General features: G+C 45.8%; 1 protein-coding gene across 2 annotated transcripts in view; it reads left to right on the top strand.

The window, feature by feature from the left end:
- Positions 1-14,318, top strand: part of LOC110526966 (transcription initiation factor TFIID subunit 4) — a 108,606-nt gene that overhangs the window by 71,628 nt on the left and 22,660 nt on the right. For both annotated transcript variants that reach the window (XM_036980974.2, XM_090238867.1), the window contains one exon: positions 846-968. In XM_036980974.2, the coding sequence (XP_036836869.2) occupies positions 846-968 (123 nt within the window). The remainder of the gene's footprint in view (positions 1-845; positions 969-14,318) is intronic.

The following is a 14,318-nucleotide window of genomic DNA, read 5'->3' as shown; positions in this document are numbered from 1 at the left end:
ATGGACAGAGTCTCCCACCTCAGCTGTAGATCTCTGCAGTTCATCCAGAGTGATCATGGGCCTCTTGGCTGCATCTCTGATCAGTCTTCTCCTTGTATGAGCTGAAAGTTTAGAGGGACGGCCAGGTCTTGGTAGATTTGCAGTGGTCTGATACTCCTTCCATTTCAATATTATCGCTTGCACAGTGCTCCTTGGGATGTTTAAAGCTTGGGAAATCTTTTTGTATGCAAATCCGGCTTTAAACTTCTTCACAACAGTATCTCGGACCTGCCTGGTGTGTTCCTTGTTCTTCATGATGCTCTCTGCGCTTTTGACGGACCTCTGAGACTATCACAGTGCAGGTGCATTTATACGGAGACTTGATTACACACAGGTGGATTGTATTTATCATCATTAGTCATTTAGGTCAACATTGGATCATTCAGAGATCCTCACTGAACTTCTGGAGAGAGTTTGCTGCACTGAAAGTAAAGGGGCTGAATAATTTTGCACGCCCAATTTTTCAGTTTTTGATTTGTTAAAAAAGTTTGAAATATCCAATAAATGTCATTCCACTTCATGATTGTATCCCACTTGTTGTTGATTCTTCACAAAAAAATACAGTTTTATATCTTTATGTTTGAAGCCTGAAATGTGGCAAAAGGTCGCAAAGTTCAAGGGGGCCGAATACTTTCGCAAGGCACTGTAACTACTAAATAGGTAGTTATTCCCACACCTCACATTCCCACACCTCACCAATGTCTCTGAATCGTTACCCCCATGTAATCTGTTGACCCATGTAACTGAAGGTCATGCTGAGCTAGTAATGCTAAGCTAACGTGTGCCTGTTGCTTTGTCTCCCTCAGATGCAGCAACAGGAAATGGCCCTGGTGAGGCAACGAGACGCGAACCTGACCGCGCTAGCTGCCATCGGACCTCGGAAGAAACGCAAGATGGACTCGCCAGGGGCCACGCCGTCAGGGGCCGAGGTAAGACCGGAGCCCCCCTATAAAGTTTCCAACTGCTAGTTAGCTTCTGTCGTTTTCTTTAACCTGCTGTAGGAGGACGAAATATATACCTACACAATCACTTCTGAAACAAAACTAACAAATAAAACAAACATTGTTCCATTTCCCTCTCAATTTTTTTTCATCCGCCCAGTCGCCCTGAAAACAAGTTTTAGGACCACACTGTTGAGATGCATGTCAATTGTAATTACTCACCAACCCCAGTAGGAGTACTAAGGTGTACATATTAGATGCCCAGAATGGGATGTTCACACTCAACAGGTTTACACACCCCGTGGACTGTTCCTCTTCTGTTTCTACTGAACATTGATGAATTGCATGGCCACATGCTCTGCAGTATTGGTATTCATTACTGAAGAACCAGATGTTGGATTGGCTCTGTACTCTGATTGGTTCTGTGTTGTTGTCCTCATATTATTTAGGAAGAGTTCTATGGTGGGCTTGGTACACAGTGTGCAGGCCGTCCTCTCAACCATTACGTTGTCCTCATGCTTATTCGTCTATAAAGTGGATGAAGATGAGTCCTTCTGAAGTCTCCCTTTAGATTAGAGACATGAGCCAATACCAAGGTGCGAGGCAGAGAAATACAATCCCTAGAATGGAATCCCCATTCAAGTCAATGTTCTAGGGATTCTATTTCTATGAAGAGAGGGGTTTGGGAGCAGTTATGGTGGTTTGTTAGTTTGTTTATCAATTATCCAAGGATTGGAGTTGTTGTTTTGGGGGTATTATTGTTGTATTCTTAATACCAGACCTCCTTAACAGAAATAATCTGTTATACATTATCCTGGTTTGGGGCATGTATCTAATACACCACATTGGAGACCTCAGTAAGCTAATACAGGGAAGATGATGGAAATATATCTCTGATACATGAACCAACATCCACATCGACAGGACCAGTATGTTGACTTACTCCCTTCTGACTAACTGTCTGTTGTTAATTATGTTTTTATAAAATAATAGTCTCCTGTTGAAAATGGTTCAAGAACAGCCCGATTATCACATTTCTCCAATACGAGGTTACACATTGTCATAAACACAGTTATTCTGTAACCAAAAATATTTTACATTCTCAGAGAAAGAAATGTTGACCTATTCAAACTCCCCTCGATATTCCCTGATTACTGCTGTGATTCTGTGAATATGATGAATAAAACATTTAAAAAATCTTCTGAATTTCTGAATGTCAATTGGTCATTTTAATAACCTGCTTGTTGGGTTGTATCTTCACATCATTCGCTTAGTTGCAATCTACTGCAGAAAGAGCACATTAATGCACCCAGTATAAGAAGGCAGAAATAACTAAATAAAAGCATTACTTCTGGTCCTTGAGTGCAGTGCCAACCTCTTTCACTATGTTTTACCCTGATTGGTTAGCGAGCCCTCGACCCTCTGCTTTCTGCGGAAAGGAAACAAACTGCAACAATCCGGTTTATATACAGTATCTAACATAAACAGTCACACAACATAAACATGAATATCCAGAGCTGTTTCTAATGTCCTGTCCCCATTTAATTAGGGGGCTATAATTAAGTGAAGTCATCCCCCCCCCCCCCCCCACCCCCCTCTACCCCTCTTCTGAGCGATTGCGAGAGGGGGAGGAGAAAGAGGGAGAAATCTTAACTTATTTTCACTTCATTTTCACCTCCTCACATTTCTTCATTTCACATGGGCTGGAAGCGCCAGCGGCGTTCTCTTTCCCTTCTCCAGAGCAAAGTGAATGTGACTTTTCTAAGGGGGTCACAGGATGCCTGCAGGCCCTGTGGGTGTTACTGGACTGTTGCCTGCTCTCAGCTTCACTGAGGGGCTTGTCATAGATTTCATCTCCACAGAAATGAGCCGGGGGCCCTGGCCAGGAGCAGGCAGCAGAGGCAGGCAGCATTATGAAGGAGTAGGGCCCACGCTGGCTGATTACTTCCCTCTGACATCGCATCCTGAGCTTTCCGCATTAATCCCAGACAGACAAAGGCAGCCCTTCAGTGCTGCGCCAGAGCTCAAATTAGGAGAGGGAGGATAATGACCTTCTTGAGATCCTGTTCTCTGTTACTCCGTTCTGTTATAGTAGAGAGAGCTCCTGTTGAAACTAACAACCCCCCCGTCTCTACCCCTTCCGACCACCCTTCCGCCGTGTTCCAACCGTGACACAATTCAGGTGACACAATTTCGGTACATGTTTTTTTTTCTACCTCCATTTGATGGTGGCTTGGCCAGAGCTCTGCTGTGCTGGAGCCTGGTTGCCTCGACTAGACTGCCAAAAGGTCTGAAACTGATAGCCAGTCAAGACTGGAGTGTCTGTCTCCAGCCTGATCTGGTCTGCAGGAGGGAACAAAGGGGGGCTTACAGGGCTCCGGAGGACGGATTAGTTACAGGGAGCCAATGGCAGGGCCTGTTCACAGGGGCAGAGAGACGAGGGCCGGCTGTGGCCCTGACTGTGGGTCACAGCACAGACACCGGTAGCACTGACCCCCCTACTACCCCCTAACAACCCCTGGCTGAGAAAGATGGCCTTTTGAAGTGCTCTACTAAGCCAATTCGAGGGCTAGAGAAGGATGAAGGAGGACTAGAGGTGAATAGAGGCTCTTTACCTTTACACCTTCTCAAACATCAGCCTACAGTATCAGCTCTGACATGACTAGCCTCCAGTAACTATGGGACATTTACAGCTAATGGGTTAGCCATGCATCCCAGCCTGGCAGACTGAGCAGGATCACTGTCCAGTCACCCAGACAAACACTGGATTATTCCATTTTCATTAGATTACTCCACTGTCACCATCACTATGTTATGGAGTCTCCTTCCTTTCACAAACGGAATATTTTCAGAGCAGTAGTAATTCATCGTTTGTTTTTTGTGCATGAACTGCCCATGTTGTGGTTTTATCCCTTTTAAAAGAATAATACAAGGTTTAGTATTGTTGGGGAGAGTGTCAATGTAGGGTGAACTGTCAGAACTGTAATATTGGCCAATATCAGGACACACTTTAGCTTTTAAATGTAAAGATCCCAGTGCCTCTACTATGATGGAACATATTGTAGTGTAAAACGTGCTCTGAGCTCTGAAACATCCTTGACACGTTTACGAGCACACCGTTATCATCATCTAGACAGTTGGGCCATTTATCACATCAAAGGAACAGCCTTGTTTGTTGACGTACAACAACAATAGCAGTTAAATTGCCCAGACTTGTACAGTACTGTATAACCACACTGTCAGACTCCTATCTGTCTCTCCCAGGCAGTGCTGGGTGGAAAAGGTACGGCAAGAAGAGATTTAATAGCAAGCAGACTATTTTTCCATTTCAATTCATTTCACCTTCTTACTTTGACGGTGTAGATCAGAAAAATGGAGTGAGGCAATAGAGCAAGAGGCAAAGAGAGAGAGAGGGGAAAAGCAGGAAAACTGATGCCCTTTCCTACAGCTAAATTAACAGGAATCACGTGGAAAACAATCTGAGCCTCCAATGAAAGGGGAACCATTAAAATTAGCCCCGAGCTATGGACTGCACCCAATATCACTAAAGCTGCACTCACTACAGATGTGGAGGCTGGCTTACAGGCAAACTATGCTCTGTTCTATAGCTACAATTAAAATCAACCTCTCTGCCAAAAAATAGAAGAGGAGAAGAGGGGGAGAAAGGCAGACATGGAACATCAAAGACAGATTGAAATGTGTAGTCAGTAATAAGACTGGTCTCCAAGCCCTTGGGTTCTCCACGGTCCCCTTGTTAATGAGAAATTTTGACCTCTGGTTTGTAAGTTAAACTTGTAATCTCTGGTTAATGAAGTAAATCAATCCCAACTTGGAGTGTGCAGTTTCTCCCCTCCATCCTCCCCCCTTCCTTCTACCCTCCCCCTTACTCCCCCTTACTCTCTTCACTTCTTCTCCTCCTCTTCCTTCTCCTTCCCTCCCAACGCACTGCCTGGGAGTAAACGTCAGGTCTTCAGCCAGACAAACAGGAAAGAGAGGCAGAGAGGAGAACATCGTTCTGGGGGAGGAGTAGGGGACTGGGACTGGGCAGGCAGTCTAGCTGTTTGGTTAAGGCATGCAGGCCAGCTTCTTGGTTAGGGAGAGGGGACATCCACCTCATCCACCACTCCCTCCCTCCTCCCCTCCTCCTCCTCTCCTTTCCCCTGCCCATTCCATCCGTCCAGTGGGATTTCACTGAGAGCACAGTGGAAGAGGCTAAAGGCGTGCTCCTCTATTAACCCTCCTTAACATGTTGCTCAGGGGAGTAACTACTGTATTGCATCGGAGTGTTTTTCCCTTTGCTGTTACCATATGTATCATTTTTTAAATATTTTTTTTATTTGATCTTTATTTAACCAGGTAGGATAGTTGAGAACACCTTTATTTAACCAGGTAGGATAGTTGAGAACACCTTTATTTAACCAGGTAGGATAGTTGAGAACAAGTTCTCATTTACAACTGCAACCTGGCCAAGATAAAGCAAAGCAGTGTGAACAGACAACAACAGAGTTACACATGGAGTAAACAATAAACAAGTCAATAACACAGTAGAAAAAAAGAGTCTATATACATTGTGTGCAAAAGGCATGAGGAGGTAGGCGAATAATTACAATTTTGCAGATTAACACTGGAGTGATAAATGATCAGATGGTCATGTGCAGGTAGAGATACTGGTGTGCAAAAGAGCAGAAAAGTAAATCAATAAAACAGTATGGGGATGAGGTAGGTAAATTGGGTGGGCTATTTACCGATGGACTATGTACAGCTGCAGCGATCGGTTAGCTGCTCAGATAGCAGATGTTTAAAGTTGGTGAGGGAGATAAAAGTCTCCAACTTCAGCGATTTTTGCAATTCTGTCCAGTCACAGTTAGCAGAGAACTGGAAGGAAAGGCGGCCAAATGAGGTGTTGGCTTTAGGGATGATCAGTGAGATACACCTGCTGGAGCGCGTGCTACGGGTGGGTGTTGCCATCGCGACCAGTGAACTGAGATAAGGCGGAGCTTTACCTAGCATGGACTTATAGATGACCTGGAGCCAGTGGGTCTGGCGACGAATATGTAGCGAGGGCCAGCCGACTAGAGCATACAGGTTGCAGTGGTGGGTGGTATAAGGTGCTTTAGTAACAAAACGGATGGCACTGTGATAAACTGAGATTGAGGGCATCTAGCTTAGATTGTAGGACTGCCGGGGTGTTAAGCATATCCCAGTTTAGGTCACCTAACAGAACAAACTCTGAAGCTAGATGGGGGACAATCAATTCACAAATGGTGTCCAGGGCACAGCTGGGAGCTGAGGGGGGTCGGTAGCAGGCGGCAACAGTGAGAGACTTATTTCTGGAGAGAGTCATTTTTTAAATTAGTAGTTCGAACTGTTTGGGTATGGACCTGGAAAGTATGACATTACTTTGCAGGCTATCTCTGCAGTATGCTGCAACTCCTCCCCCTTTGGCAGTTCTATCTTGATGGAAAATGTTATAGTTGGGTATGGAAATCTCAGAATTTTTGGTGGCCTTCCTAATTTTAATAATATTTGATTGGTGCAGTCAATGTATTCATTGGCCTTGACCTCCAATTGGCTGTCATTTGAATCCCTCAACAGAAAGGAATGCAGTATGAGTAACATATGGAATTTTGAAGAGGTTCTGGAATGGAGCCCACATTTACATATGTAGTGTGATGATATAATGAGCCATGCAGGAGGACTCCTGTGGGTTATCTCTACAGCTTTAACATGGTACATACATAGTCCTGATTAGAGGGGGCACCAAGAGGCTGTTATCGGTTGCGTAATGTCGGTAAGATCGTAATGCTCGTTTTACTTTTTGTCTTTAGGCAGTTCTATTTCTTTTTCCAGAGCGGGGACAAAGAGAGGAGATGAAGTTGAGTCTTTAAGAAGGGTTACAGGAGCTGCTGTACTTGGCCAGATGCCATGTTCTTAGAGCTGTACCATACTGCACTTTGCCAGTCAGAATCCCTGGCATCACAGTGCAATGCTATAGACTATAGACTACTGATCATGGGCTGACTGCTAGTTAAAGTCCTTGAATAGAAATGCAGCTACAGTTAACATCTGTTTGTGATCTTTGTCACTTGGAAAATATTTGTTTTATACTTTTGTCCTCTTAATAAAATGAACTCTGTTATTGTGCGACAAACGTCAGGCAACTGAAGTGTGAATACAATTCGCAAATTGAATACCAGATTATATTATCTTTCATATTTAAATGTTTCCATTTTTCCCGATGTATTTGTGTCATGCTCTTTGAATATGTATGGAATGCAGAACATATGAATTGATGAGATGGCCATCATCATGCATGGCTGGTTAGGTTCTTTATAAAACTGTCAACACAGTTTAAAATCAATGTTTTTAATTCCCACATGAATGGAAATAGGGCAAACAGATTCCAAGATCAGAAAGAGTTAAATAGTGATGAATCATGGTGTTAAAGATATGACGCTGTGTGCATGTGTGTGTGTGTGTGTTTGTGTGCGGCGAGCATATTGTAGACACGTGTACTGTAGACATGACATTAAGTGTGATTAATTACACTATAGGTCATTGAATATACCAACCTTTGATCATATTCAATCAGGTTTCCATGATAAAAACAACATTCCTATTGCGCTTATTAATGCGCAAAACAATGTTTACAGGATGAAACAAACACTCCATATTGATTATTCAACCGCTTACACATGTACAGACTTGGTAGCCTCTTTGACTGTGAAACTCCAAGGTCGTCTTGGTAGTTTAGTCCTGGCTAACCCTGGTAGCAGTACAGTAAGTATGTCCTTCAGTGCCAGTCTGGAGGCCAGGTGGCTGTTGTAGTAGGTGACAGTGTGTGGCTGGGGGCTCCTGTCCTCCTGCAGCTCCTGAATGCCCTGACCCCCTCCAGCCCAAACTCAGCCCAGAATTCCCTGACCCCCTCCAGTCCACACACAGCTCTGAATTCCCTGACCCCCTCCAGTCCACACACAGCCCTGAATGCCCTGACCCCCTCCAGTCCACACACAGCCCTGAATTCCATGACCCCCTCCAGTCCACACACAGCCCTGAATTCTCTGACCCCATCCAGTCCACACACAGCCCTGAATTCTCTGACCCCATCCAGTCTACACACAGCCCTGAATTCCCTGACCCCTCCAGTCCACACACAGCCCTGAATGCCCTGATCCCCTCCAGTCCACACACAGCCCTGAATGCCCTGACCCCCTCCAGTCCACACACAGCCCTGAATTCTCTGACCCCATCCAGTCCACACACAGCCCTGAATTCTCTGACACACAGCCCTGAATTCCCTGACCCCTCCAGTCCACACTCAGCCCTGAAAGCCCTGACCCCCTCCAGTCCACACTCAGCCCTGAAAGCCCTGACCCCCTCCAGTCCACACTCAGTCCTGAAAGCCCTGACCCCCTCCAGTCCACACTCAGTCCTGAAAGCCCTGACCCCTCCAGTCCACACTCAGCCCTGAAAGCCCTGACCCCTCCAGTCCACACTCAGCCCTGAAAGCCCTGACCCCCTCCAGTCCACACTCAGCCCTGAAAGCCCTGACCCCTCCAGTCCACACTCAGCCCTGAAAGCCCTGACCCCTCCAGTCCACACTCAGCCCTGAAAGCCCTGACCCCTCCAGTCCACACTCAGCCCTGGCTGCCCACCGGCTTCAACAAGCACACCCCACAACTAACCACCTCATAATCACTGAGTAATAGAGGCTACAGGTTTCCAAGAAATTAGACCACAGTTACCAATGAGAGGCTATTGCCTTATGCCTTCAAGCTCAGAGGATGATTGTGGTTTGTGAGGTGAGAGGAATGCTGGTGAAGATTTTGCCTAAAGGGTTAAAGAAGCACGATCAAATGAAATGGACAGTTGGACCAGATTCCTACCTTTATAGCTGGATTTTCTGAGGGCCCTATCATAGACATTGCTGTGTCCATGCTGGACATCTTTGCTAGCTGAGAGGACTCTGGACATAGTAGCAGCGAGGCTATTAGGTGAGTTGTCTCAGTTGTCCGGCAGACTGATGAACGGTCCCTGTCCAGACTTGCAGAGAGAGACATCAGGGAAGCTTTTCAACCCTTCCAGAGTAACACGCCTCCCACTGGCTCTGTGCTTGTAAAATACATATAACAGTCATCATCGTATCACATCGCTGAGTTGAGTGATCTTGTACACTGAGGAAATTGTTCAGTCAGGAACATTTACATATCGGAAAACTTTTCATGACAAATGGTTTGATCACACATTGTTCTGTTGTAGGGTTTCAAGCAGACATTAGCCAACTCTGTCTCCTCATACAACAACAGCTCCGTTACCTAACCACATTCCCTTGACTGTAATCATGTTTGTGTTTGTGTTGTAGAGCAGTTGGCTTCGTTTCTCAGACAGTCCGCTGGGCAGTGTGAGATCCTGGCCTGGAGAATGGTCCAGAACCAGACAATGGGCCAGTGTTAGAACCTTGGATCTATGACATGGAGACCAGGTGTGTGTCCTAAATGGCAACATTCCCCGTATAGTGCACTACTTTTGACCAGAGCCCTATGCAGACCCTGGGAATAAGGTGCCATTTTCAGACACAGACCAGCTGTTCTGTCCATTCTACACAGCCCATTAGTTTAGTACACTAGATGGCCATGCCTGTAACAAGCCAGTGGAATTGAGCAGTCTGTCCAAGCTGTAAAAATATACAAACTTAACATGCATCATTATTTTAATTAGAGTGAAACTCAAACAGATTTTTATGGAATTCACAATATTCTTAGTCAACTTCTTTGTGGCATTAATAAATACATTTTTACATGTGTATATATATAAATATATATATATATATATGTACATAAATGCGTGTATTTGTGCTAATACTGTAAAATAATCATTTAGATAAGAAACTCCTATATTTCCATATTCATGGTGAAATCAGTGATCCTCCGCTTTTCTCTGCCTTTAAAACTTTGCCCTGAAATAATGGTTAAATATACAGTTTTGACAACAAAGTTGAGCCCCAGGCAATTAAAAGATACCCATCTTAAAGAAATTAATTACCTCCCTTGTTAATCTTGATATAATTAAATTTCTGAGAATGAAATTTGCTGCAGTTTTTCTTGTGCTACTGGTGCCATGGAGACCGGGCCGATAAAGCCTGGTTCTTCAGCCCACAGACGCTGCCTGCTGGCCAGGGACATGGGGACATCCCAACATCCAGGGCCCCCTCCAAACCCCCTCTCCCCATCCCACTGCCATCCTCCAAACCCCCTCTCCCCATCCCACTGCCGTCCTCCAAACCCCCTCTCCCCATCCCACTGCCGTCCTCCAAACCCCCTCTCCCCATCCCACTGCCGTCCTCCAAACCCCCGTTCCACATTCCACTGCCGTCCTCCAAACCTTCTCTCCCCTTCCCGCTGCCATCCTCCAAACCCCCTCTCCCCATCCCACTGCCGTCCTCCAAACCCCCTCTCTCCCCACCCCACTGCCGTCTTCCAAACCCCCTCTCCCCATCCCACTGCCGTCCTCCAAACCCTCTCTCCCCATCCCACTGCCGTCCTCCAAACCCTCTCTCCCCATCCCACTGCCGTCCTTCAAACCCCCTCTCCCCATCCCACTGCCGTCCTCCAAACCCCCTCTCCCCATCCCACTACCGTCCTCCAAACCCCCTCTCCCCATCCCACTGCCGTCCTCCAAACCCCCTCTCCCCATCCCACTGCCGTCCTCCAAACCCCCTCTCCCTATCCCACTACCGTCCTCCAAACCCCCTCTCCCCATCCCACTACCGTCCTCCAAACCCCCTCTCCCCATCCCACTGCCGTCCTCCAAAGCCCCTCTCCCCATCCCACTGCCGTCCTCCAAACCCCCTCTCCCCATCCCACTACCGTCCTCCAAACCCCCTCTCCCCATCCCACTACCGTCCTCCAAACCCCCTCTCCCCATCCCACTGCCGTCCTCCAAACCCCCTCTCCCCATCCCACTGCCGTCCTCCAAACCCCCTCTCCCCATCCCACTGCCGTCCTCCAAACCCCCTCTCCCCATCCCACTGCCGTCCTCCAAACCCCCTCTCCCCATCCCACTACCGTCCTCCAAACCCTCTCTCCCCATCCCACTGCCGTCCTCCAAACCCCCTCTCCCCATCCCACTGCCGTCCTCCAAACCCCCTCTCCCCATCCCACTGCCGTCCTCCAAACCCCCTCTCCCCATCCCACTGCCGTCCTCCAAACCCCCTCTCCCCATCCCACTGCCGTCCTCCAAACCCCCTCTCCCCATCCCATCCCACGCCTCCAGTCCACTTACAGAGAAAGAATAGATAGAATACCTCTATACTAGCCGTCATTTTATATTTTCTGTCTTCTACCACACTTTCTCTGTTTCTTTCCCCAGTCCTGGAGGAGCTAGCTAAGAGCTCTGTGTCTCCAGTCTAAATTGCGTCTCTCAGTCTCAGTCAGTGATAACATAGCGTGGTATGAATTGAGGGTCTGGGAGGGCTGCTAATGAAGTTGTCGATATGAAGTGGCCTTTGTAACTGCAGTGGCAGGACCCCTGAGAGATCAGTCAGAGAGTATGCGCCCTCCTCGCTGCTCTGACTCGCTCCAGGAACTCCTGTGTGTCTTTGTGTCACTTAGTGGAGTTATTTATAGTGTGTTCTCTCTCTCTCTGTCTGATGTTAGAATTAGCCGTGATTGGTTTGTGCAGCGTAGCATTGTGACATCACCGGGAAAGTGGTTGGATTTCTTGTTACTATTTATTAAAGTTAGTTTTTCTTTTGACTGGATTACTTTTGTCAGCTACATTGTCAGCTCTAAAGGTTGGAGCCTTGGGGAAAGAAACAAGTGGAAATGCTGCAAATGATCTTTCATTAAATGCTGGCATGGGGCAGAGGGAACATTTTTTTGTTAAAATGTGTAGCAGTAGGCAGAATAACTAGATGGCAGGAATGCCAACATAAACATAGAGATTCAAGTTTTCCACATCAGGATCTGATTTAGTATGTTTCCTTGTGGAGGTTAATGTATACTGTACTAACTGAAGAAAAATAGCACATCTGGCCTCAACTTTCTAGATAAGACAGTATAATGAATGTTCCATCGTTATATCGTGTACTTATAGTGCAGTATTACTTACATGTGCTCTTTCTCTAAGCAGACTAGAGACACAAGTAGATGCTTTTTTCAGAATTAACATTCCACATACAGACAGGCTTAGTTTGCTTATTAGGATTTTTAATTTTTCTTTCGTTTTGGTTGGTCTCAGTGCCTCGTGTCCGCAGCATGAGTTAGAAAGAGCATTCCTGGATATTACTTTTAATTTGAAGGGCCTTTGGTCGCTTGCCGGGGAAGGTTTGATTAAAAAGAAGGGCACCATATTGTTTGCAGATGGAGGCGCTTCAGGAAGACTCTAATTGAATTTATGCATTGAGATGCCAGGCTAGTCAAAGCACCTGTCTGGCACATAGTAGGACAGCATGCATGTGGAAATATTACTGAAAAATCTGTCAGCTGGTTCTCCACTATCAAATTCATGATAAATGTTACTGTTTGCAATGCAGAAGAACTCAAAGAAGAACCAATGAGTAAATAGATTGTTGCTGGTGTGGTATGTAGATAATTCCCTCTCTATTGGAATCATTTGTTGTGGGAGTAGACTTGGGTGTATTTTTTCCATACCTTGCTTCACATCTCAAACATAAACATACTTCAATCATAAACAATCCTTTCAGCCCCCTCTCAGTACTACAGACCCTAGTGTACAGTAGACCCCATCCACCCCCCTTTCTCTCTCTAGCCTTCCACTGTGAGAGAACTTGCCTTGTTCTGGCAATTACTCTGCATCACCCCTCTAATATAGAGCCAGCCACCATTCCTTGATCTCATATCAATCCATGCTTCATTCAAATGGCTGATATGCCCTTTAACAAACTATAAAGAACCTTTTAAATGGTTACGTTTTGTACATTTCTATACATTTGTTGTGATGCAATTTATTCCTCTCATATGTTATTTTTTATGATAAAAACAGTGTGGCTAAAATTAGCCCCCTAGAAAATAGAAAATGGTGCAGGAGAATAAACAAGGCAGCGAGTGGCTCCGTTAGTGAGGATGGGTTATTGGCTGACTTGCCTCTTCTCATGGCGGCCCATTAAAAGTGGTAATGTCTGCCCGCAGCAGCGCCTGGGGGAACAGAAGGAGGCCATGAAAGGCATATTTCACATGCATCAGACACTGGAATTAAATAGACCAATGTTCCCTAAAAATACTGAAGTACATCTCTTTCTGATGTGCGTCCCGGGCAAAAAATTCATTGATCTTGGAATGTCCCTTGGCAATTATAAAATATTAAATCCAAGTCACACTTTTGGGCTCCAGCTTAATTTTTTCTTCTTGCGCTTTTCCACTGCTCTCCCATTTGATCAATTTAAATAGAATGGATGGTAGTAAAACAGACGCACTAATAATAATACCTCAGGACTGAAGGTCCTTGGTAGGTTCCAGTGTTGTTTCTTCCTTCTTTTTTATTTGTATTTGTTCCTAGATATTCCTGGACATTAAACAAGCCATATCTCCAGCAACAACAGAACAGTCTGAAGACTTCACACTAGAATTCCCCCGCAGTTCCATCAAGCCATGCAAATGACTTTCATTTCACCACACCGGGGATTGAGACGTGCTTGTATGATATATTTATTTCTAAACACAAAGTCCGTTCAGTCTCTTATGTTCCAGAACTCTGGGGACGACAATTATCTGTCAGCTGCTTTTCATTTAGGGCAGTGGCCCCGGTGCCTCCCTCCCCGTCCCCTCAGTGTCCTCTGAGATTAGAGAAGGGGTCCACAGTTAATTGCCCAAATCATTAAATGTAACGTTGATCTCAATAAATATATTCACCCAGCTGTTTGATGAGGTACACGGTTCATTAAGCCCTGCACTTGTTTGTCGTTTGCCTAATTAAGATGTAGAATTGATCATTGAATGCCGTAATGTACAGTGTAGTATAGCCTAGCCAGGCTTGTTGTACAGGGTCTGGGTGCTGTAATGTACAGTGTAGTATAGCCTAGCCAGGCTTGTTGTACTGGGTCTGGGTGCTGTAATGTACAGTGTAGTATAGCCTAGCCAGGCTTGTTGTATAGGGTCTGGGTGCTGTAATGTACAGTGTAGTATAGCCTAGCCAGGCTTGTTGTATAGGGTCTGGGTGCTGTAATGTACAGTGTAGTATAGCCTAGCCAGGCTTGTTGTATAGGGTCTGGGTGCCATAATGTACAGTGTAGTATAGCCTAGCCAGGCTTGTTGTACAGGGTATGGGTGCTGTAATGTACAGTGTAGTATAGCCTAGCCAGGCTTGTTGTACAGGGTCTGG

Source organism: Oncorhynchus mykiss, chromosome 6 (assembly GCF_057628025.1).
Source record: "Oncorhynchus mykiss isolate SJ-2025 chromosome 6, ASM5762802v1, whole genome shotgun sequence".
NCBI classification, from domain to species: Eukaryota; Metazoa; Chordata; class Actinopteri; order Salmoniformes; family Salmonidae; genus Oncorhynchus; species Oncorhynchus mykiss.
The sequence above is the reverse complement of the archived record's forward strand: the minus strand, read 5'-3'. Positions and strand labels throughout refer to the sequence as shown.